The 24,146-nt window shown below is 36.9% G+C and overlaps 1 protein-coding gene and 1 long non-coding RNA gene across 13 annotated transcripts in view; one reads left to right on the top strand and one right to left on the bottom strand.

Annotated features, from left to right (window-relative positions):
• The window catches only part of LOC144300463 (uncharacterized), a 445,593-nt gene extending 428,680 nt beyond the window's left edge, over positions 1-16,913 (bottom strand). For all 4 annotated transcript variants that reach the window (XR_013367111.1, XR_013367112.1, XR_013367113.1 and 1 more), the window contains exons 1-3: positions 16,827-16,913; positions 15,903-15,988; positions 12,191-12,320 (exon numbers count right to left, since the gene is read on the bottom strand). This is a non-coding gene — a long non-coding RNA (uncharacterized LOC144300463). The remainder of the gene's footprint in view (positions 1-12,190; positions 12,321-15,902; positions 15,989-16,826) is intronic.
• Positions 16,914-16,965: 52 nt separating this feature from the next.
• The window catches only part of ZC2HC1A (zinc finger C2HC-type containing 1A), a 190,034-nt gene continuing 182,853 nt past the window's right edge, over positions 16,966-24,146 (top strand). For all 9 annotated transcript variants that reach the window (XR_013367109.1, XR_013367107.1, XR_013367106.1 and 6 more), the window contains exon 1: positions 16,966-17,090. Coding sequence is in view for 2 of the 9 variants with exons in the window: in XM_077876487.1 (XP_077732613.1) it covers positions 17,075-17,090 (16 nt within the window). In the remaining 7 variants the exon portion in view is untranslated. The remainder of the gene's footprint in view (positions 17,091-24,146) is intronic.

The raw sequence follows: 24,146 nt of genomic DNA, 5'->3' as shown, positions 1-24,146 counted from the left end.
GTAATGTAAATACTTGCTTTTTACATTATACTTAAAATCTATATTTTACCACCTCCAAGTGGAATGTAGAAACCTTGTCACTATAGAGCTCCCTTTACTCCCCTCCATATTGTGATTGTTGCATGTTTTCACCTATAAACACTGAAAAGCCTGTCATAACGTTTTGTTCCTAATCATCACACATATTTTTTTAAAGATTTTATTTATTTATTCATAAGAGACACACACAGAGAGGGTGGGGGGCAGAGACACAGGCAGAGGGAGAAGCAGGCTCCATGCTGGGAGCCTGATGTGGGACTCGATGCCGATCCCGGTCTCCAGGATCAGGCCCTGGGCTGAAGACGCTAAACCACTGAGCCACCCGGGCTGCCCTTGGAACACACATTTCTTGCATAAATCTTTCAGTTTCCTAACTATTATTATTTATTCTCTCCCTGCCCTCCACAGAAGGGCGCCAATTTCAGATTTATAACCAAGAAGTTGCTAGAGAATTTCAAACCATTCCAGGTCATTTCTTGCAGCTTTTTTTTTCTACTGCTTTATGGGCTCCAATGGTTTCTGATAAAAAATCCAGTTATTCAAATCATGATTCCCCTATATGTAGTTCATATTTTTCTCTGGCTGCTTTCAAGAGTCTTTCTGTGCTTGGTTTTCAGCAGTTTTTGATTTATTTTTCTCCTTCTAAAAAGTCCAGTTGATTCTTTCCTATAGCTTCTCTAACTCTACTGAGACTTTCCATTCGATAGTAATTTTCCTTATTTCTTGGAGCAGGGTCATAGTAGTTGCTTTAAAGTCTTTGATTATTTTCAACGTCTAGGTCATCTCAGAGTTGGTCTGTTAGACTTTTCCCTTGAAGTTTCTTGATATTTCCTTGTGTTTTTATGTTGAGTAATCTTAGGTTCAGTCTCCTTACTCTACCACATTCATCCTGTGACTTGAGCTAACCTGGAGGGCCAGTGGCAAGAGGATAGAGAGAAAAAAAAACAAAAGCAATGGGGATTCAGTCCAGAGTTTTCCAATCATAGTCCCTCTAGTCAGAGACAAGCATTGACCTCTTTCAGAGATTTAGGGCTTTCTGGACCTCTGCAATTGCCCTGCTACTGTGAGACTGTAGCTTCAAGACTGGAGTTTGCTGTGACAGCAGGGCCAGAAGAAAAAACATCCAGCAAATTTCCCTCTTCTCTCTATCCCATGGACACTCCCCTTCTCACTCCTCAAACCAGTGCTTCTATTAAAGCTGTTTTTTGTCCATGCTGGTGCACAGTTTTGAGATCTGCACTGCCTTTGAGTTCAGGCTGGGAGGTTAAAAAATCAAAAACAATAACAGGAAACACTGCCAAATTGTACATACCACGAGTAGTCTTTGTTCCCCAGTCTCACTACTACCATACTTTTTTCAGAGTCATCAGATAGCTGCTCCATATTCTGTACAAAAATTTACTTGCATTAGGTGGGAGAGACAGGTGAGAAAGTCCTTAACCAGTACTGGAGGTGCTTCACAATATCTTAAATCAGAATAAAACTACTATGTACTAAGTGCTTCACCTCAACTTCCACATTTAATCTTCATAGTAACCTTATAAATTAGCTACTATTATCCACATCTTACAAGTGTGGAATGGATGGCTCAGAGAAGCTCAATTCATTTTTCAAGGAAAAAATGGATACAAATCCAAGTTTGTTATGCAAGGATGGATTGGCAAACTTTTCCCTAAAGGGTCAGATAGTACATATTTTAGGCTTTGCAGGCCATGTAGTCTCTGTTGTAAATATTCAACTCTGCCATTATAATGGAGGGAAAAGTCATTTGTAAATAAGTGTGGATGGCCATATTCCAATAAAGCTTCATTTACAAAAACAGGCAACTGATCCATGGACTGTAGTTTGCCAACTCCTGCTCTAGAGACAAATGTCTAATCACTGTGCTGCCCTACCTCTTTTTCCCCACGCAATCATTTTTCTACCAACTAGCTCCATGAACTTGACCTCATTTTCCTTTATGACCAAAAAACAGAATCAGTTGTGATTACACTATTATGTTATTAGAAATAAGTGTAGTTTTTAAAGTCAGATTGATTTTTTCAAATTTGAGATTTGTCATTATTTGTTTTTCATTATTTATTTTCGTTAAATAAATTCCTACAATTTACTGAATGGATGAATTTTTAGTCCATCAAATACCTCTGTAGAAAAACACAGCCAGCCAGAATATATTATGCAAGAATGGTCACTGACTCTGTTACCTTCTGAGATTTTTTTTTTTAATTTTTTTCTTTTTAAATTTATTTATTCATGATAGTCACACAGGGAGAGAGAGAGAGAGAGAGAGGCAGAGACACAGGCAGAGGGAGAAGCAGGCTCCATGCACCGGGAGCCCGATGTGGGATTTGATCCCGGGTCTCCAGGATCGCGCCCTGGGCCAAAGGCAGGCGCCAAACCACTGCGCCACCCAGGGATCCCACCTTCTGAGATTTTAGGCAAACTTCTTAACAACAATACAAAATGACATTGGAAGCTACTGTTAAACAAGCAGCCAAATATATTTTTGCCTTGAGAAACTGAGAAATGGTAAAGGGAATTGAAGGATTAATAAATGGTAAAAAAACAATTTATGGAAGAGGAAAAAAAGTGAATTCAACATTCCTTTCCCTGGAGAAAATAACATAAAACATTATTTGACTTAAGTTTTTCTAAATTTTATTATTTTCAATATGGTATTCACATCTAATACTATCAATTTATGGATTTTTAGTGTTCTAGCATTCACAAAATATATTAAACTTTAACATTTTTTAAAGGTTTTATTTATTTACCAGAGAGAGAGAGAGAGAGAGAGAAAGAGAACTAGTAGTGGGAAGGGGAAGAGGGAGAGACAGAAAGAAGCAGACTCCTCACTGAGCAGGGAGCCCGATGCAGGGCTTGATCCCAGAACATGGAGACCATGACCTGAGCCACAGGGAGATGCTTAACTGATTGAGCCACCCAGCACCCCAAACTTTAATATTTTTGTCTGTTTTCCTCATGTTCATCTTTTACTTGGAAAATATATTAGATTTTATTTAATTTTATATCCCATATTTCTATAAACTAGGATAAATGTCCTAAATAAAAGATACTGCTGTTTAAGAATGAAATATTAGACTGAGATGTGAAAAAATATGAAAAATCATTTGGACATTTTGAAAATTCTATCTGGAAATACATTTAAAATAATAAAAAGAAGATACTTATCCTCTCATTTTCAAATTTATTTATTTCTTTAATTTTTAAAACAATTTAAATTCAATTAACATATTAGTTTCAGAGGTAGAGGTCAGTGATTCATCAGTCTTATGTAATATGCAGTGCTCATTACATCGACTACCTTCCTTAATGTCCATCATCCTATTACCCAAGCCCCCAACCCCCTCCCCTCTAGCAACCTTCAGTTTGTTTCCTATGACTAAGAGTCTCTTATGGTTTGTCTCCCTCTCTGATTTTGTCTTGTTTTATTCTTCCCTCCCTTCCCCTATGATCCTGTTTTGTTCCTTAAATTCCACATGAGTGAAATCACATAATGTTTTTCTCTGATTGACTTATTTAGCTTAACATAATACCCTCTAGTTCCTTCCGTGTCTTTGCAAAGGGCAAGGTTTTTTTTTTTTTTAATGGCTGAGTAATATTCTACTGCATATATATACCACATCCTCTTTATCCATCCATCTGTAGATGGACTTCTCAGCTCCTTCCACAGTTTAGCTATTGTGGATATTGCTACTATGAACATTGGGGTGCAGGTATCCCATCATTTCACTACATCTGTATCTTTAGGGTAAATACCAAGTAGTGCTATAGCGGGGTCATAGGGTATCTCTAGTTTTAACTTCCTGAGGCATCTCCACACTGTTTTCCAGACTGGCTGCACCAGCTTGCATTCCCACCAATAGTGTAAGAGGTTTCCTCTTTCCCCATATCCTTGCCAGCATTTGTTAGTTCCCTGTCTTGTTCATTTTAGCCATTCTCACTGGTGTAAAGTGGTATCTCATTGTGGTTCTGATTTGTTATTTCCCTGATGCTGACTGATGTTGAACATTTTTTCATGTGTCTGTTGGCTATTTGTATGTTTTTTTTGGAGAAATGTCTGTGCATGTCTTCTGCCCATTTCTTGATTGTATTGTTTTGGGGGGGTATATCGTTTGATAAGTTTTTAATTTATCTAATTTTCAAAATTTGAAGAAGTGCTTTAACTGAAGATGGAAATTTCCAGTGATAAAAAAATGCTATTAATTTATGATGTGGCTCAGGTATCTGTTTTAATTTCACCTAGCAGTAAAATCACCTATGCAATAACTTTGTTAAAAATTGTTATTTAGAACCAAAATTCATTAGCTGTGTTACATGCAAACTGCAGAAGTTTATATAAGAGACTAACTATATATTTAATATTTTGGTTTCTAAGTATCATAAACCTATGGTTTCGATGTATTGCTATTAATGCTAAGTTTTCACAAATTTATACATTCAGATGTTTATCAGAATGGCATTGAGTGAATAAAAAAGAATTGGGTCTGACTTCTATGTTGGGATCATCATGGAGCAGGGGAAATGAAGACCAAGCACCAGGGATAAAGTTGATAATTCAGCAAAACTATGTCCTTGGAATCAGACATAACCAAGAGAATATAAAATCTATAAATCAGTAAAATTCTTAGGAAAAAAAAAGAGTTTTCAATTTAAATAAACTTCTGAAGGACAGATTGACCTCAAATAGGTCAATTCTGTTCTAGAGTTGTGTTAACACTGTGATGCTGCTGCAATTTTTAACCAGACTTCACAGAATTATTGGGCAAAGTGCTCCTCAGCTGGAGAACAAGAAGTAATTTTGTAATTTTTTCTGTTGTTATCTCTAAGGAAGAATCATAAAGTGTTTGTTTTGAAGATGCTTCACCGTGTAAAAACCCCAAAAATTCAACATAGAATACTCTTATCCATTTTTGTATTTCTAAGGTCCATTTGTAAAGGATAAATAATATAAACCTCATTTTTAATTTCAAAATAAATTTTCTTTACTTTAAATTTCTTGGCTACTTTCGTACTAGTAGGAGATCTCTGTAAATAAAAATAGTAAAAAAAAAAGAATTTGAAATCTCAAATATTTAGACTTCATATTTATATATCACATACCTCAATATAGAGGCAATCATGTTTATTTTTTTTTACCACGTGGAAATAGAAAGTATAAACCCCGTATTAATTATTTCAACTCTGGCTGTGAAAATGTATCTGAAGCTATAATCTACAAGCCTCAGGTTAGGAATTTAATGACAGATCTTGAAAGAATGAAAGACTATTGCCATATTTGTTTTTGAAAAAATAGTCATTATATTGTGCTAGATATATAAGGATAAGTTTATGGGTATTTATCAATCCACACCAAAAAATATATATCTAATTTAATCTGTATCTTTTTTACCACTAGTTGTTTCTTTATTTACCATTATTTACCAATTAATTTTTATCTGTTTGCTAAGAGAGTCAAAGTGCTTTCATAAAACAGTCAAAATACTATTATTTATAGATTTAAGAAATTTTCACATACTTTAAGGCAATGACAGTTTCTTTCTTTCTTTTTAAAAGACTTTGTTTATTCATGAGAGACACAGAGAGAGAGAGAGGCAGAGGGAGATGCAGGTTCCCTACAAAGAACCTGATGGGCACTTGATTCTGGGACTCCGGGATCACCTCCTGAGCCAAAGGCAGACACTCAACCGCTGAGCCACCCAGGAGTTCAGGCAATGACAGTTTCTTGTAGGAAACTACATTTGAATTGGAAATGTGGGTCAGTTCACTTAAAGTTGAATTTTATGTTGTAAAAGATGATTATATTTATCTCCTAATCTTGTGATAGTTAACTCATTATCTTTATTCTGTAATTTCCCATATACAAATGATTTGTTAGTAAGTCCCCCAAATTCTAGTTCTTCATGCCTTAATACAGAAATATCTATAAAAAAACACAACAGTTTTAACAATTCATTTCTAAAAAGCAACACAAATCTAAGTCTTTATTTGACAAAATACATCTCATGCATTATTGAAAATATCATATTTAGCTTTGTATCTCCCATTATTACAAACTACCAAATGCATATTTTAGTTTCAAATGAACTTCTTTGCCAATTTCCCTATTTATTCCATTAGCATTTCCATTTTTCTAATCATTCAGACTAGTCATCTTAATTTTCTAATTTGTCTTCAATTCTATTGTCTTCCTATAAATTGCTTTATTATTTCAGTTTTCGGAGAAAATTCCTGAAGAATCAGAATACTTCTAATATCTGATATCTTAAAAAAGATCTTGTGACTGAGTTTGTTTCCTCTTAATTTGGGTAACCTTAATTGCCAAAAAGCCATGCAGTTGTGGTTAATCCTTAATTATGATAGCCATTTTATCTAGTTTGGGTAAAACTGACAGATAAAATATTATTCAACAAATACCTACTGAGCATGTATTATGTGTAATAAGTTAAATCTAGTTTTTATTATAATTTTATTTCTATGTCTGTGATTTTTAATGGTAAGATCGTATTTTAATGATGTTACTATAAGTTGCTTTAATACTTCTGGAAGTAGATAATTGCATGCAGATGACATGAAAAAAATACATTTGACCCATTGACAAGGCCTATGAATTCTCTTTGAAATATTTATTGTATCCTTTTTGATTTCCATACTTATATTAAGGAAAGACACACTCCACCTCACTGTCATCTTTTGCATACATATTCTTTTCTGGTGACATTTAACAAAAGAAAGGTCACTGTAAATTACACTGCCATACACAATGCAGGTTACTTTTTATTTTTTATTTTTATTTTTTAAAGATTTTATTTATTGATCTGAGAGAGAGAGAGAGTGCACAAGCAGGGGGAGTGGCAGAGAGAGAGGAAGAAGCAAGATCCCCACTGAGCAGAGAGTCCAACATGGAGTTCTATCCCAGGACCCTAAGATCATGACACACGCTGCAGGCAGATGCTTAACCTACTGAGCAACCCAGGCACCTCTGTATGCCACTTTTTAATTTTCCAATACTATGTCTAAATAAATGCTTCTTTGGAGCTTGGTTCAAATTTTTCTACTATTTTTTGTGGCTAATCTACTTGAAGTCACCTTTTGGTGGCTAGTGTAATTAGCAAGAAAAGATGTGTACACTTGTACCCTGGAGAAGAGTAATATTAAATATTATAAAACCATACCCCTAAATCTATCAGCTCTGTTACCACAATAGGCCAGAACATCATACTGTTAGGTTTGGGTCATTTCAGATTCTTTCCAAGAGATTACCCTGTGTACTGTCTCTACCAAACATATTCATCTTAAATTATACTTAAAAAAATTTTTACCCTGTACAAAAATCATCAAACCTGAAGATCTTTCACTGTTTATGAAATAAATTTTAGTTTGAAAGCTTCACACTCAGGATCTTCTATAATCTGCACCCAATTTAAATTTCCCACATATAACAATATATTATTCTCACAGCAAATACTTATCTAATTAATTTTCCATTTTCAACATGTTCTCACTGTCCTTTGATTTTGACATTAGCATTCCTACTTTTTTCCCTTTGTTCATCCTGTGATCAACTCACTACCCAAAATGCCTGTCATAATCCTACACATCTTCCAAGAACAAATACAAAAGGTATTTCTTTTTTAAGATTTATTTATTTATTTATGATAGACAGAGAGAGAGAGAGAGAGAGAGAGAGGCAGAGACACAGGAGGAGGGAGAAGAAGGCTCCATGCCGGGAGCCTGACACGGGACTCGATCCCCGGACTCCAGGATCGCGCCCTGGGCCAAAGGCAGGTGCTAAACTGCTGAGCCACCAAGGGATCCCCACAAAATGTATTTCTTATAAGAAATTTTCCCAATTCCAAACCACATAGACATTTTTCCCTATAATTGTTCTGCCTCTTTTGACCTTAACTTTTCATTACACCAGTGTATGCACTGGATATGTGAGCATGTATTTGTGGCATTTTTTAATATCTTGTCACTTCATCAAAATTGTAAACATCTGTAGGGCTTCCATTCTCAATACTTAGTCCTTCTTCATCAACCCTTCCCCGGAAACAGCCCTAGATAATCTCTCTACTTTGAATATTTAGTACTTATTTGCTATTGCTTTCATTTGGCCATTAATTATATCCAAAATACTATTAATTTGCTATTTGTCATATGTTATATTCTTCATATGCTCTTGTTCTATTAACTAACTACATTTTAAATTCCTTGAAGTCACAAGCTTTTTTTTCGTAGAATGTCTAAAATTGAACGATGTAAAATTTTGTGTATGTGAGAGAGAAAATTACAGCCTGGAGGGCAAAGGGCTAGAAGACATAAGACCTCAGTTTTAGTCCTTGGTTTAGCTAACCAACTACCCATATTAGAAGTCTTTAAATAAATTTTTCTGGGTCTTTCCAGAATAAAGTTACAGTGGGAGAAGATTGTTAAGATCTTTATAAATTTATTTTTTGCAATTGGGCCATGGTTTGCCTTTTAGTGTCCAAACTAATATACTAAGAGATGAAGTATGTATCTCTTTAAAAAGAGGATGGGAATAAAGGAGATCTCTAACAACTAAAATCTGCTAATGGAGTATTTGAATATGGCAAAGGTTTTTTTTTTTTTTTTTTTTTTTTTTTTTTTTTTAATTTATGATAGTCACAGAAAGAGAGAGGCAGAGACATAGGGAGAAGCAGGCCCCATGCACCGGGAGCCCGATGTGGGATTCGATCCCGGGTCTCCAGGATCACGCCCTGGGCCAAAGGCAGATGCCAAACCGCTGCGCCACCCAGGGATCCCGGCAAAGGTTTTTATATAAAGATTATAAAATCTTCCTGAGAATATTCTTGGTTTTATTTTGTTGCTTTTTAGATGTTAGTTACCCACCTATGTGGGTAAGAATGGTGTATTAATCAGGGTTCTCCAGAGAGAACACATATATGCACAACATGTACATACATATATACTTATGTATACATGTGCATAAACACATATCTTTATGGAGTGTGCATATACATATATAAGGAGAGAAAGATTTAAACAACTGGTTCACACAATTGTGGAAACTTTCAAGTTCAAAATCTGCAGAGTTACCATAAAGTTGGAAATCCAGGGTAAAGTTATAGTTTGAGTCCAAAGGCAGAATTCCTTCTTGCTCAGGGAAAGACAGTCTTTTTTCCACTGATTGGATGAGGCCCACCCATATTATGGAAGATAATCTGCCTTATTCAAAGATCACCAATTTAAATGTTAATATCTCATTCAGAAAACACCTTCATAGAAACATCCAGAATAATTTCTAACCAAATATCTAGAAATTGTGGTCTAGTCAAGTTGACACATAAAATTAGCCATCACACACAGATTCTATCCTTAAGAGAAATAAAGAGTAATTCAGATGGTTTCCTTTTATTTCATTGCATGAGCGATTTACCAGTCCTCTCTTTCCTGATCTGAAACTTGAGTAGAAATCCAATGCCTTCCCTTGTCATTTTCAACAGGCTCACTATTCTTATTAAGAAAAAGTAGTTATGCTATAGTATACAGATCTCAAGTCAGATAATCTATTTACATATTCCAACGCCAATACCTATTCACTGTAACTTTGAAAAAGTCACTTAGTCTTATTGTATCTCAATATCTTCAACATGAAAATGAGAAGAATAACATCTACCTCACAGGTAGGTTATGATGAAACACGAGAAATATGGAAAATATGGAAAATGGTATTCATAGTAACATATTAAACCTAACCATTATGTGTTACATAAAACCTCTCTGCCTACTCAAAAGAACTGTTTTGAAAACCACACCATTCACTCATATCTCTTCAGTCACTTAGCAAGTATTTACTGAATACCAATGACTTAAGTATTACACTAAGCTTCTCAAAAACAATGTCATATGCAAATGTAGAGAATTATTAGAAGCACTGAATAGTTAATATTCTGTATGGTTATTATCAACTCAAGTACAGCTGGACATGGATAACTTTTAGTAATAGCACTAGGTCATTACATTGGCACCACTATACACATCTAAAGGGACCTTAGGTTAGTTCCTTAGAAGCTAGAGACTGAGATGGGGATTCTTGTGTAAGTGATTTATTAGAAAAAACTCCTCCTGAGTGAGGGAAACATGTTAGGGTAGTGAGAAGATAGGTAAGCAAGGATGTGGTCTTCTATGAAGATTGGCTTCAGCTCACCTTGAATCAAGGTTAGGTTATTGTACCCAAGAGTCTCTTTGGATGTGGGATGCCCTTTTGATGATGAGGGCCATAACTAACCTCTTAAGTATGGCAGTACTCTTCATAAGGAAGGTAATTCTTTGGAGAAGAAAGTAGCTATGGGTTATCAGCCAGCATTCTCAACAGCTGGGCTGGATGTACCTTCCAGTAAAGGGGATCTGAAGCTGGCAACAACAAACTCCACTACAAAAGGACATCAATGTTCATAAAAGCAGAGGCATTGCAAAGGGAGAACTTTCTGAATTAAAAAAAAAAAAAAGACTAGTATTCACTGTAGTCTTTATGGTTTTGAACACTAGTCCTTCCTTGAATTACATATAAATTAAGTTCCTATAAATAATTATCTGGAATTTCTCTTTCTTATGAAAATATAAACTTTATATTGTTTGAAAACAGAGCCAGAGGAAATCCTTATTTCTGTTTTCTTGGTTATCTGTTAGCTTCTAAGAAACACAAATGTACTTAAGGCTTGCTTAAGCAATTCTATGTTTCTTAGAAACAGCAAGCAAACTGGACTTGCTCATGTTGGACTCATGTTACAAAATTAGAGAGAAAATATACCAAATTTATTCTAAGTAAGAAGTACATTATAAGTAAGAAGTAAATAGAATAATATACTTTCAATGCAAAACTGTAATAAGCGACTTTTCTAGAAAGAGGTTTGCTAATGTGGACATTTATATAAATAGTTAATGGCAGATAATTCTAATAACATGCATAATTACAATGAAAATCTGAGCTTTGGTTTTTCACTTTTACCTGTTTGTTCTTAGAACCAAGTAATCAATTATATTAGTAATTACATGTATTTATAGAGTGAATTCTCAAATAGCTGTTTCCATTAAAAAGTAGCTAGAGAAACTATAGTATCTAATAATCATTTTAAGAAACAGATTCATAAATCGGCTTTTAAAATCATAAAGAAGTGCCAAGATATTCACTTACGTGATTTATAATGGGAGACTTCCTTTTTTGTCCTTAGTATAAATATCCTGACATCATCATTAACATTACATAGTATTGACTTGTAATACATAATAGCATTTTTAAGAAAACTCTTTTAAAGGCCCCACTGAAGCTATGATTCATATTAAGGCAAGGTGGAAAGGTCTCATGATATGTTTTTTTTGTCCTTTATTCTGTTTCTCTTCCTCCAGGTGGGAAAAGAGCACCTGACAACACTGGACTCTCCTGGAAACCATAGGCAAAAAGCTGAAGTTCACAATGTGTCAGAACAGTTCTAGGCATTGGTTCTTATTTGAATTTTTAGAGTTACCCCATAACATACAGGGCACTAGGAAAAAAAAAAGAGTGTTTTTGCTGTCCTCCCTAGTCTGTATCTAAATTGTCTCTGTCTTCTCAGGATTAGATTTGGTTACACTAATAGAAAAACGCATAAGCAAATACTCTCATAATCTAGAAGTGAAAAGAATTTTATAAAAACACAAATGCACAATTCATAAGAAAGATATATTGATGAATTTGACAGAATTAAAGTTAAAATTTTCTGTTTAATGAAAGGTGTCATAGACAATGTTATCAAATATTTCACAGACTGGAAAAAGTGTTTTTGTTTTTTTTTTTTTTTGGAAAAAAAGATTTTTAAAATAATCAAAATTAGCAAGAATTTAACATCTAAAATATACAAGGAATTTACAAATCTCTAGGAATAAATGAGAATCCCAGTATAAGATATGGATAAAACCAGGCAATTCACTGAAAGTCAAATCTAGCAAGTATACAAAGAGATGCCCAAGTCTTGATTTTCAATGGATTGGGAAAAATTAGAGGTAAGCCAGCTATTAATGAGATATAGGAAGATGAGCACTCTTTCACATGGCTGACAGCAGTGTATACTGGTACAGCCATCAGAGAGAACAATTTGGGCATACTTACTAGAAATGAATATGATCCAGTAATCCATTCCAGGGATGTATCCCAGAGAAACTTGAGCTCAGGTTCATAAGGGGACAGGCACAAAGATGTTCATTGTAGCAGCAGGTTAGATGCAACTGGATGCCCATCGCTACAGAAATGGGTAAATAAAATGCAGTGTATATGTACTAAAATACTACCCAGCATTCAGAAGCAATAAACTGGTGTTATATATAGGAGCATGTGTGAATCTTTACATGAATACTTAGTTAAAACTTTCAAATTGAATGAAGGCTACAGTGTAAGGTCATGTATGTAAAATAAGAACAGATGCACATATAAAACAGTACCACATATGCTTTAAGGAACCATATATATCCAAAGATATCTGTGATCTTTGAGATTAAATGCAATATAATGATGCTTATAGTGAGTAGGTTGGTAAATAGAGTTAAAATGGTGCATGAAAATCTAAATAATAATAAATGGGGGAAAAGAGGCCTTTGTGTAGGCAGCTGACATGTGTTGTACACTGGTAAGTATTATTAATTCAACACTCTGCAACTGAGATTAAAATATGTAGGTATATGAAATATATACCTACAATGCCTATACTTTGTGACTTAGGAGAAAATATTACATCATGAATAAATATAATTACTTTCTTTGTTTCTTTACTGATTATCCCAGAACATGCCAGACTTGCATAAATTTCTTAAGTCTTATGCTATAGCCCCCTCATCCTCAGTGATCTTTGCCTATCCAATGACATCCTTCAAGATAGAATTTAAGTTCTACTTCTCCATAAGGCTTTTAAAATTGTTCTATCCATGTAAATGTCTCCCTGAAACTAATTACTTTTATAAGCTGTACCACATTGCCTAAAACTAAATAATATATTGTCCTCTATCACTGTATTATGTCTTGCCCAGAGCCTTCTCTGCTAGATGTTAACTGCACAGATAGCAGAGAGGCTTTTTTGGAGCTTCCTGTTATGCTGAGAACAGAGTCATCTATGTGGGACTATCTCAATTTCAGTTAAGATTTGGGATGTGGTGGGATGAGATGGATAGATGCAATCATAACTGAAGGTTGAAAAAATGTATCCTATTGCTGCTTAGAATTAGTTTTGAAAGTAGGGAGAATAGAGATACCTTTTGGAATTGGAGTTCCTTTTGGAACTAGAGGGGAAAGAGTAGAATAGTCATTATCACACTGCAAATGGAGTAGCCTCCAATCAATAAAGGAGATGAAGCTTTTTTTTTTTTTTTCCTTCCTTTTCTCAGTGTTTTCTTATTTAGGACTATTACTAATTTTCTCCCTGAACACTTAAAGAATTATGTTTTTACTTCAATCTACAAAATAAATCTAGTAACAATCTAGAAAATGAATCTTTCTAATAATCTAGAAAACTGTTCAACAGCCCTTTTTTCCCTTTTGGGGGAAATAATGCTTTTTTTGTTTTTGATGAAAATTATCATTTTGTTATGATTAATAAATGTGTGAATTACTAACTTGGTGGGTCATTCCTCTAGAGGCTTGGGAGGAAAGAAACATCCTACATAGTGGAAGTTGATAAATTGAGTTGGATTCTGATATTCAGAATCTCATTTAGCTGTGCTTTGCAAATGATCTGAATGAGAGCCAAATGTTTCTGAAAGGGAAATTGATCTTTGTGTAAGATCCAACAGGATGCTGGAACTTTGAAACAAGAAGGTATATGTGGCTTGCTCAGCCCTTTGGAAGGTGCAAAAGAGATTTGGATTGGTTCCAGGAAATAATGGTTGAAGAGAAAGTAATGCAAGGCATAATCAGGGATATGATATAATAATACAGGGTCCAATATCTATTTCAATTACTTACTAGTTTGTCATCTGGATTGAGTCAATAAAACATCTCTGAACCTTTGCTTTCTTTTTCGTATGATAAAGAGGTGAGAAAATATTTTGTATTTATCCATGACTGTTGTTATTAGCTAAAAAGATCACTTGGCAGCTAAAAAGAAATATGAACAGATAAGGAATATGAGAAGAAACTGAGATTCATTCATTTTAGTAATTGGCTAGTACTGAAATGGGCCTGAAACATAGTACGTACTCAACAAATATTTGTCTAATGGACGCATCAGAAAAATGGAATAAAACAAGACGGAGTAAAGTTGGGAGAAAGCACCAAGACCAGACTCAGGCCAAGCATGCAGGAGGCAGAGGATGGAATTTAGGAAGGCAGATAAGAAACTGTCCTCTTAGCTCAGATGTCAGGACCAGGAAAAAGCTACAGGAGTCAGGACAGCTGTAACATAAAAGTGCTGAGAGCCTATTATCTGTAGAGGAGATTAGCAGGCATATTTTAGAGAATTAAGATTCATAGTAGTAATGGCTACCCAAGTATACCTTCCACAACATGTCTGAATATTTAGAATTACATTTGAGGCAACTAGGCAGCAAGGTAAGGAAGGAAACTCAGGAGTCCCATGGCATTGCCATAGACATCAGATCAGAGTTTAAATCCAAGTTACATTCACTAATAGTATAAATATAGCAAAAAAATAATCTGAGACATCTAGAAAATAAATAATTAGTTCTGAAAAATGAAAATTAGAGTATCCTCTGAAGAATTATTTTGAAGACAAAATAAGTGAACATATGAAAAGGACCTAAAATATGCTTACCATGATTTTTTTAAAAATTGTTATCATTATTACTGCCTTATTGTTTTTGTTGTTACTACAGCTATTATGTCTAATAGAGTATGTATTAGCCAACTCAATCTTTGACTTGACTTCAGTTCAAGAACTTGCAATTTGTAACATAAATTGTTTCTTTATTTATGGGTTTTCTTCCAAGTGTGCTTTTTCCCTCCTTGCACTTTTTTTTTTTTAAGATTTTATTTATTTATTCATCAGAGACACACAGAGAGAGAGAGAGGCAGAGACACAGGCAGAGCGAGAAGCAGGCTCCATGCAGGGAGCCTGATGTGGGACTCAATCCTGGGACTCCAGGATCATGCCCTGGGCCGAAGGCAGGCACTAAACCACTGAGCCATCCAGGGATCGCCACCTTTGTGCTCTTTTAAAAGTTCTCCCCATCCACTCTCCCACAATTCTGGCTTTGTCTTAGCAGCACCAAGGAAAAAGGACCTTTCCACTTAGGCCAGGGAGGCTAAGTGGCATGTGGCTGTGGTCTAGTGAGTAGGGCCCAGGGTCTCAAATGTTAAAAGGAACAGAAAAGTCAGAGCAGAACCATGAGAAGGACAGGAATAGAAACAGGCATGGTTGAAGTTTTCCTTCACATGACTCTGCGTAATAGGTGAACCACACCATATTCAACTAACTTGAGTACCCTTCCCAATAAGAGGTAATGCCCCCCTCCCACCCGTGTTTGTTTCTAGTTTATATAGTTTACCCTTGAAAAAAATACAGGTTTGAACTGTGGGAGTCCACTTACATGTGGATTTTAAAAAAAATAAAAACAGTACTCTAAAACAGTATTTTCTCTTTCTTATGATTTTCCCGGTAACACTTTCTTTTCTCTGGGTTGCTTTATTGTAAGAGTACAGTATATAATACATATCATATACAAAATATGTGTTAATTGACTTTTCATGCTATTTGAAAGGCTTCCAGTCAACAGTTAAGTTTTTGAGGAGTCAAAAGTTATACGTGGACTTTCCGCTGTGCAGATGTCAGCATCTCTAACCCCCATATTACTCAAGGGTCAACTGTTACACATACCATCATTGGAGCAGGAGTTGGAGAACCACTGCTTTGTCAGATACATACTTTTCGCAGTAGATAAAGCTAGATATGATGTGAAAACTCTGCAACGAAACAGATAAATCAGAAAATTAATATTAAAAAATATAAGAGAAGAAAATTAATATAAGATTTGCAGAGAAATGACATTAATAGTGATGACTTGCCAGTAGATATACTGGAGATAACCCATGATATGGTCTAGTAAATCAAATTTTCAAAGCAATTTATTCGTCCTGAAATGTGTTAGGCTGTTAAAAGTTTTAGCTAGTTTTGAAGTTACCTTCATCCCCCAAAGGTTTGGACTCTGGCAGAAACAGGCCTTCATTCTGTGAGTTCTGCCCTTGAACTCCCTCATCAGACATAGTTTTGATATTACTTCAGAAGTTATGAAGCCAGCAGACTACGTTAGTTAAGGGATGATAAAGTATAGGGGCTGCGTAGGCCCAGAGTAGATGAGGGGGGGCGTCGGGTTTCACGTCGAAGGTTCGGTCCAAGCGTTCAGGCTGAGGATACCGTTTCCAAGCGTTTGGTGCAATCTCAGTTCTACAATCCCAGGCACAAAGTAGGATTATTGGGGGGGTGGGGGGGCCTTAACTCCTCCATCAGTGTGTGAATATCAAGTCTAGGGAAGTACACTCAGGGGAGGCCGTGCGAGCTCTTGGCGGAAAACGGAGAGCGCGCTGCACCCACGCGGGTAGGGCTGTGTTCGCGGAGAGCCCGCAGAGGGACACACGGGAAGACAGGACTGCACCGACCCACTGAGGGGCGGGGGAACGGCGGCCCACGGCGAGCTGAGCCACTCCAAGGGGGAAGGACAGGGCGTGAGGGAACGGGTCTGCGGTCAGGAGAACAAAGGCGGCGTCTGGCGACCGCACGCAACCTGAAGCGGTTTAGCCTTACCGGGGCGACGGCCGCGAGAGCTCCCAGACAGCGGTGCAGCGGCTGCAGGAGGCGCGCCCCCTCCCGGTGAGGCCCCGCCCCCCGAGGCCCCGCCCCCGAAGCCCCGCCCCTCAGCGTCGGGCCAATGGGAGCTCGGGATGTTAGCGGGTGGGAGGTGCGGCCGCGTTGCTACAGCCGGAGCTGGGCGGTGGCGGCGGCGGCGGCGGCGGCGGCGGGAGGGATCTCGCGGAGCCGGAGGCGGTGGCGCAATGGAGGGACTGGAAGGTGAGGCGGTGAAGGGGTGAGGGCCGGGCGGCTAGCGCGGGCGTGGGCAGCCCAGGGGGCCCGGGAGAGCGGGGCCGCGGAGGCGAGGGCTGGTCCGGAGCGGCGGACGCAGCCGCTCCCCCGCGGAGGCCCGGCCGGCCGCAGCCCTGCAGCCCCGACGCCGTGCGGCGCAGCGTCCCAGGCTGCCCGCCCCGGGCGCTCCTCCGCTGGGGTCCCCCACGCGCGCCGGAGACTCCCTTGGGCACCCGCCTGCGGGCCCCTTGCTGCCATCTTCTCGTCTTGCCTGACTCCTGAGCGCCCTTTCGGTGATCGCTGTCCGGCCAGATTTTATTTTCCTTGCAAATGGACCGTTCGTTAATGTCCATGGCCTCCCTCCTGGGCCAGCCTGTGTTTCCAGCCTCCAGCTCCTGACACCTCCCTTGGCCCGTTTCCCTAGGAAACCGTCTTTCTGTTTGTACCGCATCTTCGGTGGGAGGGATGCCAAGAGCATCTCCCAAGGAAGAGTCACCGGCCAGCTTTAGGAGCTGGGGACAATAGATTCACAGAAGGATTTGAGGGCTCCTTAATGAGGACTCTGTGAGGAAGAGCCGGCATTGAGTCCTCACCTTTGAGTTGATCCTTGTGCTGTAACCATGACTCCAGATTTTGCTTTGTTCTCTCTTCTTTCACTTCTCTATTATTTTTGTCCGTTCTGTCCTCTGTACTATATAGCCTTTGCCTAAAAACAACAAAGGAAAGAAAACCGGCACGGGCAACCACAGTTTCAAGATTGTTTTTTCAAATTGTGGTCGGCCCTCCTGGTGGAAGAATAAGCTTGCAGAATTGAAAGATAGTATCGCCTTGATTTAGCTCTTCGCGCCGCCCCCCCCCCTCCTATTTTACATAGATTCAGGTGGAATTAAAAATAAACAGAGGTATGGAGCCCTGTTTATTTAGTGTTGTATGCCAGAGAGCAAATTATTTCAGGTTGTGTTATGAAGTGAAAAGTAATGACCGGTAAGTTTTTGCAGTTACCTAAGCATACCAACCTCCCCCCCCCCCCCCGCAAAGACAAAAAGAAACAAAAAACCCAGATGTAACGATGAGTATGATCGTTTTTCAGGGTTTTACTCTCATAGTAAACAGCTTGAGAATGGTAGATAAGAGTTCTGATAATGTTCCATTTGTGGGCAGCTGCAGTATACTGTGAGGAGTGAAGGTCCGGAGTGAAGGCCTTGCCCATCTAATTTATTTCAGGGAGATTTAGTTTCCACGAAACAGGAATTGTAATGATCACCCTCCTTACTTTCAAGATACTATATTTTTTAAAATATTTTATTTATTTATTTATGAGAGACAGAGAGAGAGAGAGAGAGAGGCAGAGACACAGGCAGAGGGAGAAGCAGGCCCCATGCAGGGAGCCCGACGTGGGAGTGGATCCCAGGTCTCCAGGATCATGCCCTGGGCAGAAGGCAGGTGCTAAACTGCTGAGCCACCCAGGGATCCCCCAAGATACTATTTTTTTTTTTTTTAGAAGACTCCAGGAGACACCTTTTGCTTTTAATAAACTTAAAAATACATGGTGGTCTTGTAGCATAATGGGGTAGGATCGTGGGTTCTGGAATTCTTGTGAAGTTATTGTAACACACAAAATGCTTCAAAACAACTTTTCTGCCGATTTTTATTTTATTTAATGTTTGTAATTAAAGCAAAGATCTTCATCTTTTTTTTTTTCACTTAGGTATGCCAAGCCCCTAAAATAGCCTGACACAGAGTAGGTACTTAATAAATATTTGTTGCTAGATGAATGACTGTGTCCATGATGGGCACCATTCTAGGTCCTGGAGACATAGCAAAAAATAAAAAGTCAAAGCCCTGCTGTCATTGAGTCTGTGTTTCAGTGAACCTTATATTTTAGCAGTACTATGACATTACTATTGAAATCTTACTAAGAATGCTTTTAAAATATAATGAATTATTTGAGTACTAGCATAATATTCAATTACATGGATTAAAAATACAGTATTCCGATGGAATATGATTATGTTATGAGAGGCATGTTTTATGTGCTCAGCTTATGATGTGTTTCGGTAAACCATACCTGCTCCTTACTTTTTGGGTTTGTTTTTGTTTTTGTTTTTTTTAACAAAATGAGTTACGATCATTAACTATAATGTGTTTAGTTCTAATTAGGTTAAAATATATGAAATTGTTTTTTTTTTGTACAGCAAAACAATTGAATATTAGTAATTTCAAGTGGTTTAAACTAATTAAAGCTCTGAGAGTTTTTGTTGAAGTTAAAACAATTCCTCAGCTATAAAAGCTAGAGCTATTAACTACCAATCTACCTGAACTATGTCAAGATTAAATGATGATGTCACATATATAAAGCATTCAGCGAAGTGCCTCGACGTAGGAGGCCTCTTCAGTACTTGTTTATTGGATGGGTTTACTCATAGGAAATGTGTGAGGAACTTAGGAGTGATTCAGTTTAAGTAAAACAGCATGCTAAGAAGGGATTGTGGGCAATCACTAGTTGGCTTTAAGTAGCAGGATAGACTGGAGAAAGAAGAGACTGGGAATACATATATGGGATGAGGATTTGAACGAGGGCACAAACAGTGGGAATTAAAAAGGGAGGATAGATTTAGAAGATATTTCTGAGATAGAGAGGTGAGATATGACTGTTGGATGTGAGAGAGGAAAAGGAATCAAAGATGAAGGCCTGTCTAGCTGTGACTAAGAGGTCATAATATTTTTAACCAAGAAGGAAGACCAAGTGTGGGAGAAGAGGCAATGAGTTTGGCTTTAGAAATGTGTTTGTACAGGTTGAGGACTATCTAGTAGAAACATCTCGTGGCTACTTGTGAATGTTTATGTAGAGTTTTGAGCTTAGTAGTCATAACATGTAAGTGACAGCAAGTGGATGCATTCACTTAGGAAAGTTGTATGTTATAAAATGAGGGAAAAAGCTTTGGGAGGAATTGATGCTTTAGGGTTGAGCAGGAAAGGAAATTGGAGTGGGAAGAAGTCTGTAAAGAGGTTTAAATATTATCAAGAAAGGAAAGTGGTAAGAAACTAATATTTATTGAGTAGTGAATATGTGCCAGAAAAAGCCTGTTGCATCAGGTATTACTGGAGGTATAAGTACTAACCAGCTCAAACCCTGCTTAGCTTCTGAGATCTGAAAAACTTGGGCTTAAGTGGGGAGAAATATCATTGAAGCCAAGAGAGAAAACACTTTAAAGATGGGAGAGATTGATCAGTAGTGCCTTATGCTATAGAAAGGTCCAGTAGGATGAATATTCAAAAGAGGACTTTGGATTTGGCAATTATTATTACTATTATTATTATTATTATTATTATTATTATTTGAAAGTAATACCCTGAGATCATGTCATATGCTTTCCCAGCTGAGCCAGGCAGGTACCTCTGCATTTGGCAGTTAGATTCATGGTGGTTTCTCTCTTAAGAGTCTTAAGGTCTCCACTCTAAAAATCTCATTAAAGACACTTTCCCTGATCCTACCCACTTCCCAGACATGCTTACACATAACACTATGACTGACCTCTGTCTCCTTACTTTTCTGTATTTTTTCTACATTGTGCTTATCATCACCTGACATCTTCTATATTTTGTCTTTATTTTTTCCATGTTAGAAGAGTAGAAGCTCTGTAAGATCATCACTGTTTGCTTACCTCATAGAACAGTTCCTATCTCATGCTAGGTGCTCAACAAATACTTGTAGAATCAACAAATTGATTTATTTTAATGTCGTGTTTAGGCCTGATAAAGTTTGCCTGAGGTTCAGATAGGGAGAGAAAGGGAGGTAGAGGAGCTAGTCAGTAAATGTAAGCCAGTGTTTCGAAAAAAAAAATGTGCTTCAGGACATTGGTCCTAAATATCTCCTAGGGTCAGAAAGGCTCTCTGTTAGGGAAATAGTATACTAAATCTCTTTTATTAAGACTAAGTAAATTCTGCTCTATAAAAACTCATCTAAAAAAAAAAAACTCATCTGTTTAATCTAGCATATGCCAACTATGTGACCTTGGAGCAAGGGATTTGAGGGTGATTGGTGAAAGTGGAAATGACTAGTCAGGTTCAGACTGAGTAGGAAGGGAAGTGAAACCAGGAATGAGTTATCAAAATGCCAATCACTCTGAGATCAAGAAGGTGATTTGAAGAGAATTAGAAGGTAGAAGTGTGTGGTTAAAGAGGGCGTTTGGGTATTTTAAGAGTCTAGAGGGGGACCGTTTACTAAATTATTTTAACAGTCATTTTTGCTGAACTGGAGTGATGGACTGAAAAGGAATGGAGGGTGAAGGCTATATGTTGAGTGGGTGAGATGTGAATGTTGAAATCTAGGATGATCTTCAAGAGGAAAATCTTGTGAGATTAATTATTAGAGATTATAGACCTGAAAATTACTAGACTTTGAAAAGGATTGTTGGAAGAGAGTGGTATAACAGATGTTGTATCCTTCAAAAGGAAAGTTTGTTCTAAAGGTTAGATTCAGATGAGCAGTGACCAGTGGTGAAGAAATGGACATGTTACAAAGGCCAGAACAGTTCTTAATTTCTAAGATTTCTTTTCTTTTGAAAACGTTCTTTCCTATTTCTTGAATTTTAGAATGGCATAACTATTTAAATAGCATATTATTTTACATCTATATGTGATATATATAGGTGTATATATATATTTAATAGTATTACATAAAGATACCATTTCAAGTCTTATGGTGCAGGTTTTGAAGGTGCTAAATGGAGTAATGCATAACAGAATCAACATTGTGTGGGAGATAAATTTCATAAGGAGAAGTTAGCTTCTTGAGAGTTTTCGAATATTAGAGTACTTTATTTACTTGATTTTGTCCATTTATTTGAGTGCTTCTTTCAACAGTGTTTTTTCTCTGCTACATTAGTCACCACCCCTCTGCGTATTATCTCTACTATATTTTTATAAGCCTCAAAATTTGCTAGCTTTTGCCACACAGAAGAGATTAGTGGAGTTTGCTTGCATCCGCTGGATAGTAGTATTTTCTTATTTCATTGGTTCTAAAGCATTTTCATTTATAACATCTCAGATGATCGCTTACATTTTAAGGTAGATTGAGCAGATAATATCCTCATTAAACAAATGTTAAACTGAGGTTATTTATATGATCAGTCATACATTTTCTTCTAAGTCATGTAGTGAAGATTCTTCCAACAAGGAGAGGGGCATCATGTTCTTTGCTCTAGTTCCTTATCCTTAGTTGTATGTAGACAAATGGAAGTGGTTTTTCTCAACATTGTACATGCTACCTGAAGCATTCATTCCACCATCTGCAGTTTAATCATCCTTAAATATGAGCAAATTTTTGTTTAATTTAATACCATTAAAAGAGATGTGTTACTATCCATGAACTTGTTTTAAGGTAGATTTTAGTAAGTAAATATAGTATATTTATTATAATTTATTAGAGATAAAGGGGACCATATAGGCCTTTTAACCTAACTTCCTTCCAAATTTTATATAAGAGGAAGCTGAACCTTAGTAAGGTTGAATATTTTGCGCAGGGAGTCATAATTCTGTGTGATAGAGTTGAGACTTAATCAGACAAATTCCAGTGCCTTTTTTGCTCTCATGTCTTTTAATGAATACCATTACAACAAAATGTGGCTTTGTGACTCTGAACCTAAGCTGCTTATCATGCATGACCTGTTGGTACAGGGGGGTGTTGATGCTGGCATACATGTGCATGTTATATTTTGTGAATTATAGGGCTATGCTGTATAACCAGATAATATAAGAGGGAGAAAATTATACATTTATATCTTTATTTATTTTGAATAAAGCAATGGCTTACTTTTTTTTCTTTTTTGAGATAATTATTCTTCAGTACTCTCTCTTTAATGCTGTTTTTTCATTTTTTCTACCTTTTAGTAATAAGGATTTCCTTTTCCTTTAAAGACAATTGGAACATATTTGAAAACTTGTAGGAATTAATGCCAGGAATTATATTTTATTATATGCTGGTATTGTAGTTGCTATAACATTAAAAATGGGGAATAATTTGGTTCTTAGATATAGTGAAGAAGTAAATTATGTAGACTGTTCGCTTTATAAGAATAATGATTGTGTTATTCCGCCCTCGTGTTACTATTACTTTATATGTGCTTGGCAAGTGGTAAGTGCCCAACTAGGTACTCACATTATTTTATGGGTTGAAAATATTTTTCTCAATAGTGAATTTTTATAAAATTTTGCTTTGTCATTTAACTGAAATATACTTTTAAGTGAGTAAAATAGGTAATACTTTTTAACATTCTGTACTGATGAATTTTTAAATCATTGCTTAGAATTTAAGGGAATATAGGAAAGCTATAAATAAGCAAACTTAATAGATGATGTATCATGTGGTATCACTTTGACCATCATGAAGACATTCTTTTTTTTTATAAATTTATTTTTTATTGGTGTTCAATTTGCCAACATATAGAATAACACCCAGTGCTCATCCCATCAAGTGCCCCCCCTCAGTGCCCGTCACCCAGTCATCCCCACCCCCTGCCCACCTCCCTTTCTACCACCCCTAGTTCGTTTCCCAGAGTTAGGAGTCTCTCATGTTCTGTCTCCCTTTCTGATATTCCCCACTCATTTTTCTCATGAAGACATTCTTATCTTAATGTACATAACAGACTATCCAGCAACTGCCTCAACTTTTTAGATAGTACAATTAAGTCTGTAAATGAGGTTGCTCTCCTTAAGTAACCTACCCTCTGGTATTGGAGAAGAACAAATCAGGGAAATCTTAGCTTTGCTTTGTAGTATTCACTGCGTAATTGCCACTGTAGAGACATTGCTTCCATCTAAGATGACAGATAGTCACTATCATTAAAAGAGGGTAGTGGAGTATTAAGAGAATGAGAGAACAAAACAGTTTTTCTGTTACTGTTTGATTGTATTCCCACCCAGGTCTATTTTGATTCTTGAACTCACTAACACTTTGGGACAAATTATTTGAAGTTGTAATTGTACTTTTCTCATGAGTTTCTTTAGATTATTATTAATTTTTTTAAAAGATTTTGTTTATTC

This window comes from Canis aureus, chromosome 28 (assembly GCF_053574225.1).
Source record: "Canis aureus isolate CA01 chromosome 28, VMU_Caureus_v.1.0, whole genome shotgun sequence".
Lineage (NCBI taxonomy): Eukaryota > Metazoa > Chordata > Mammalia > Carnivora > Canidae > Canis > Canis aureus.
This window is presented reverse-complemented; position numbering and strand designations above follow the sequence as displayed.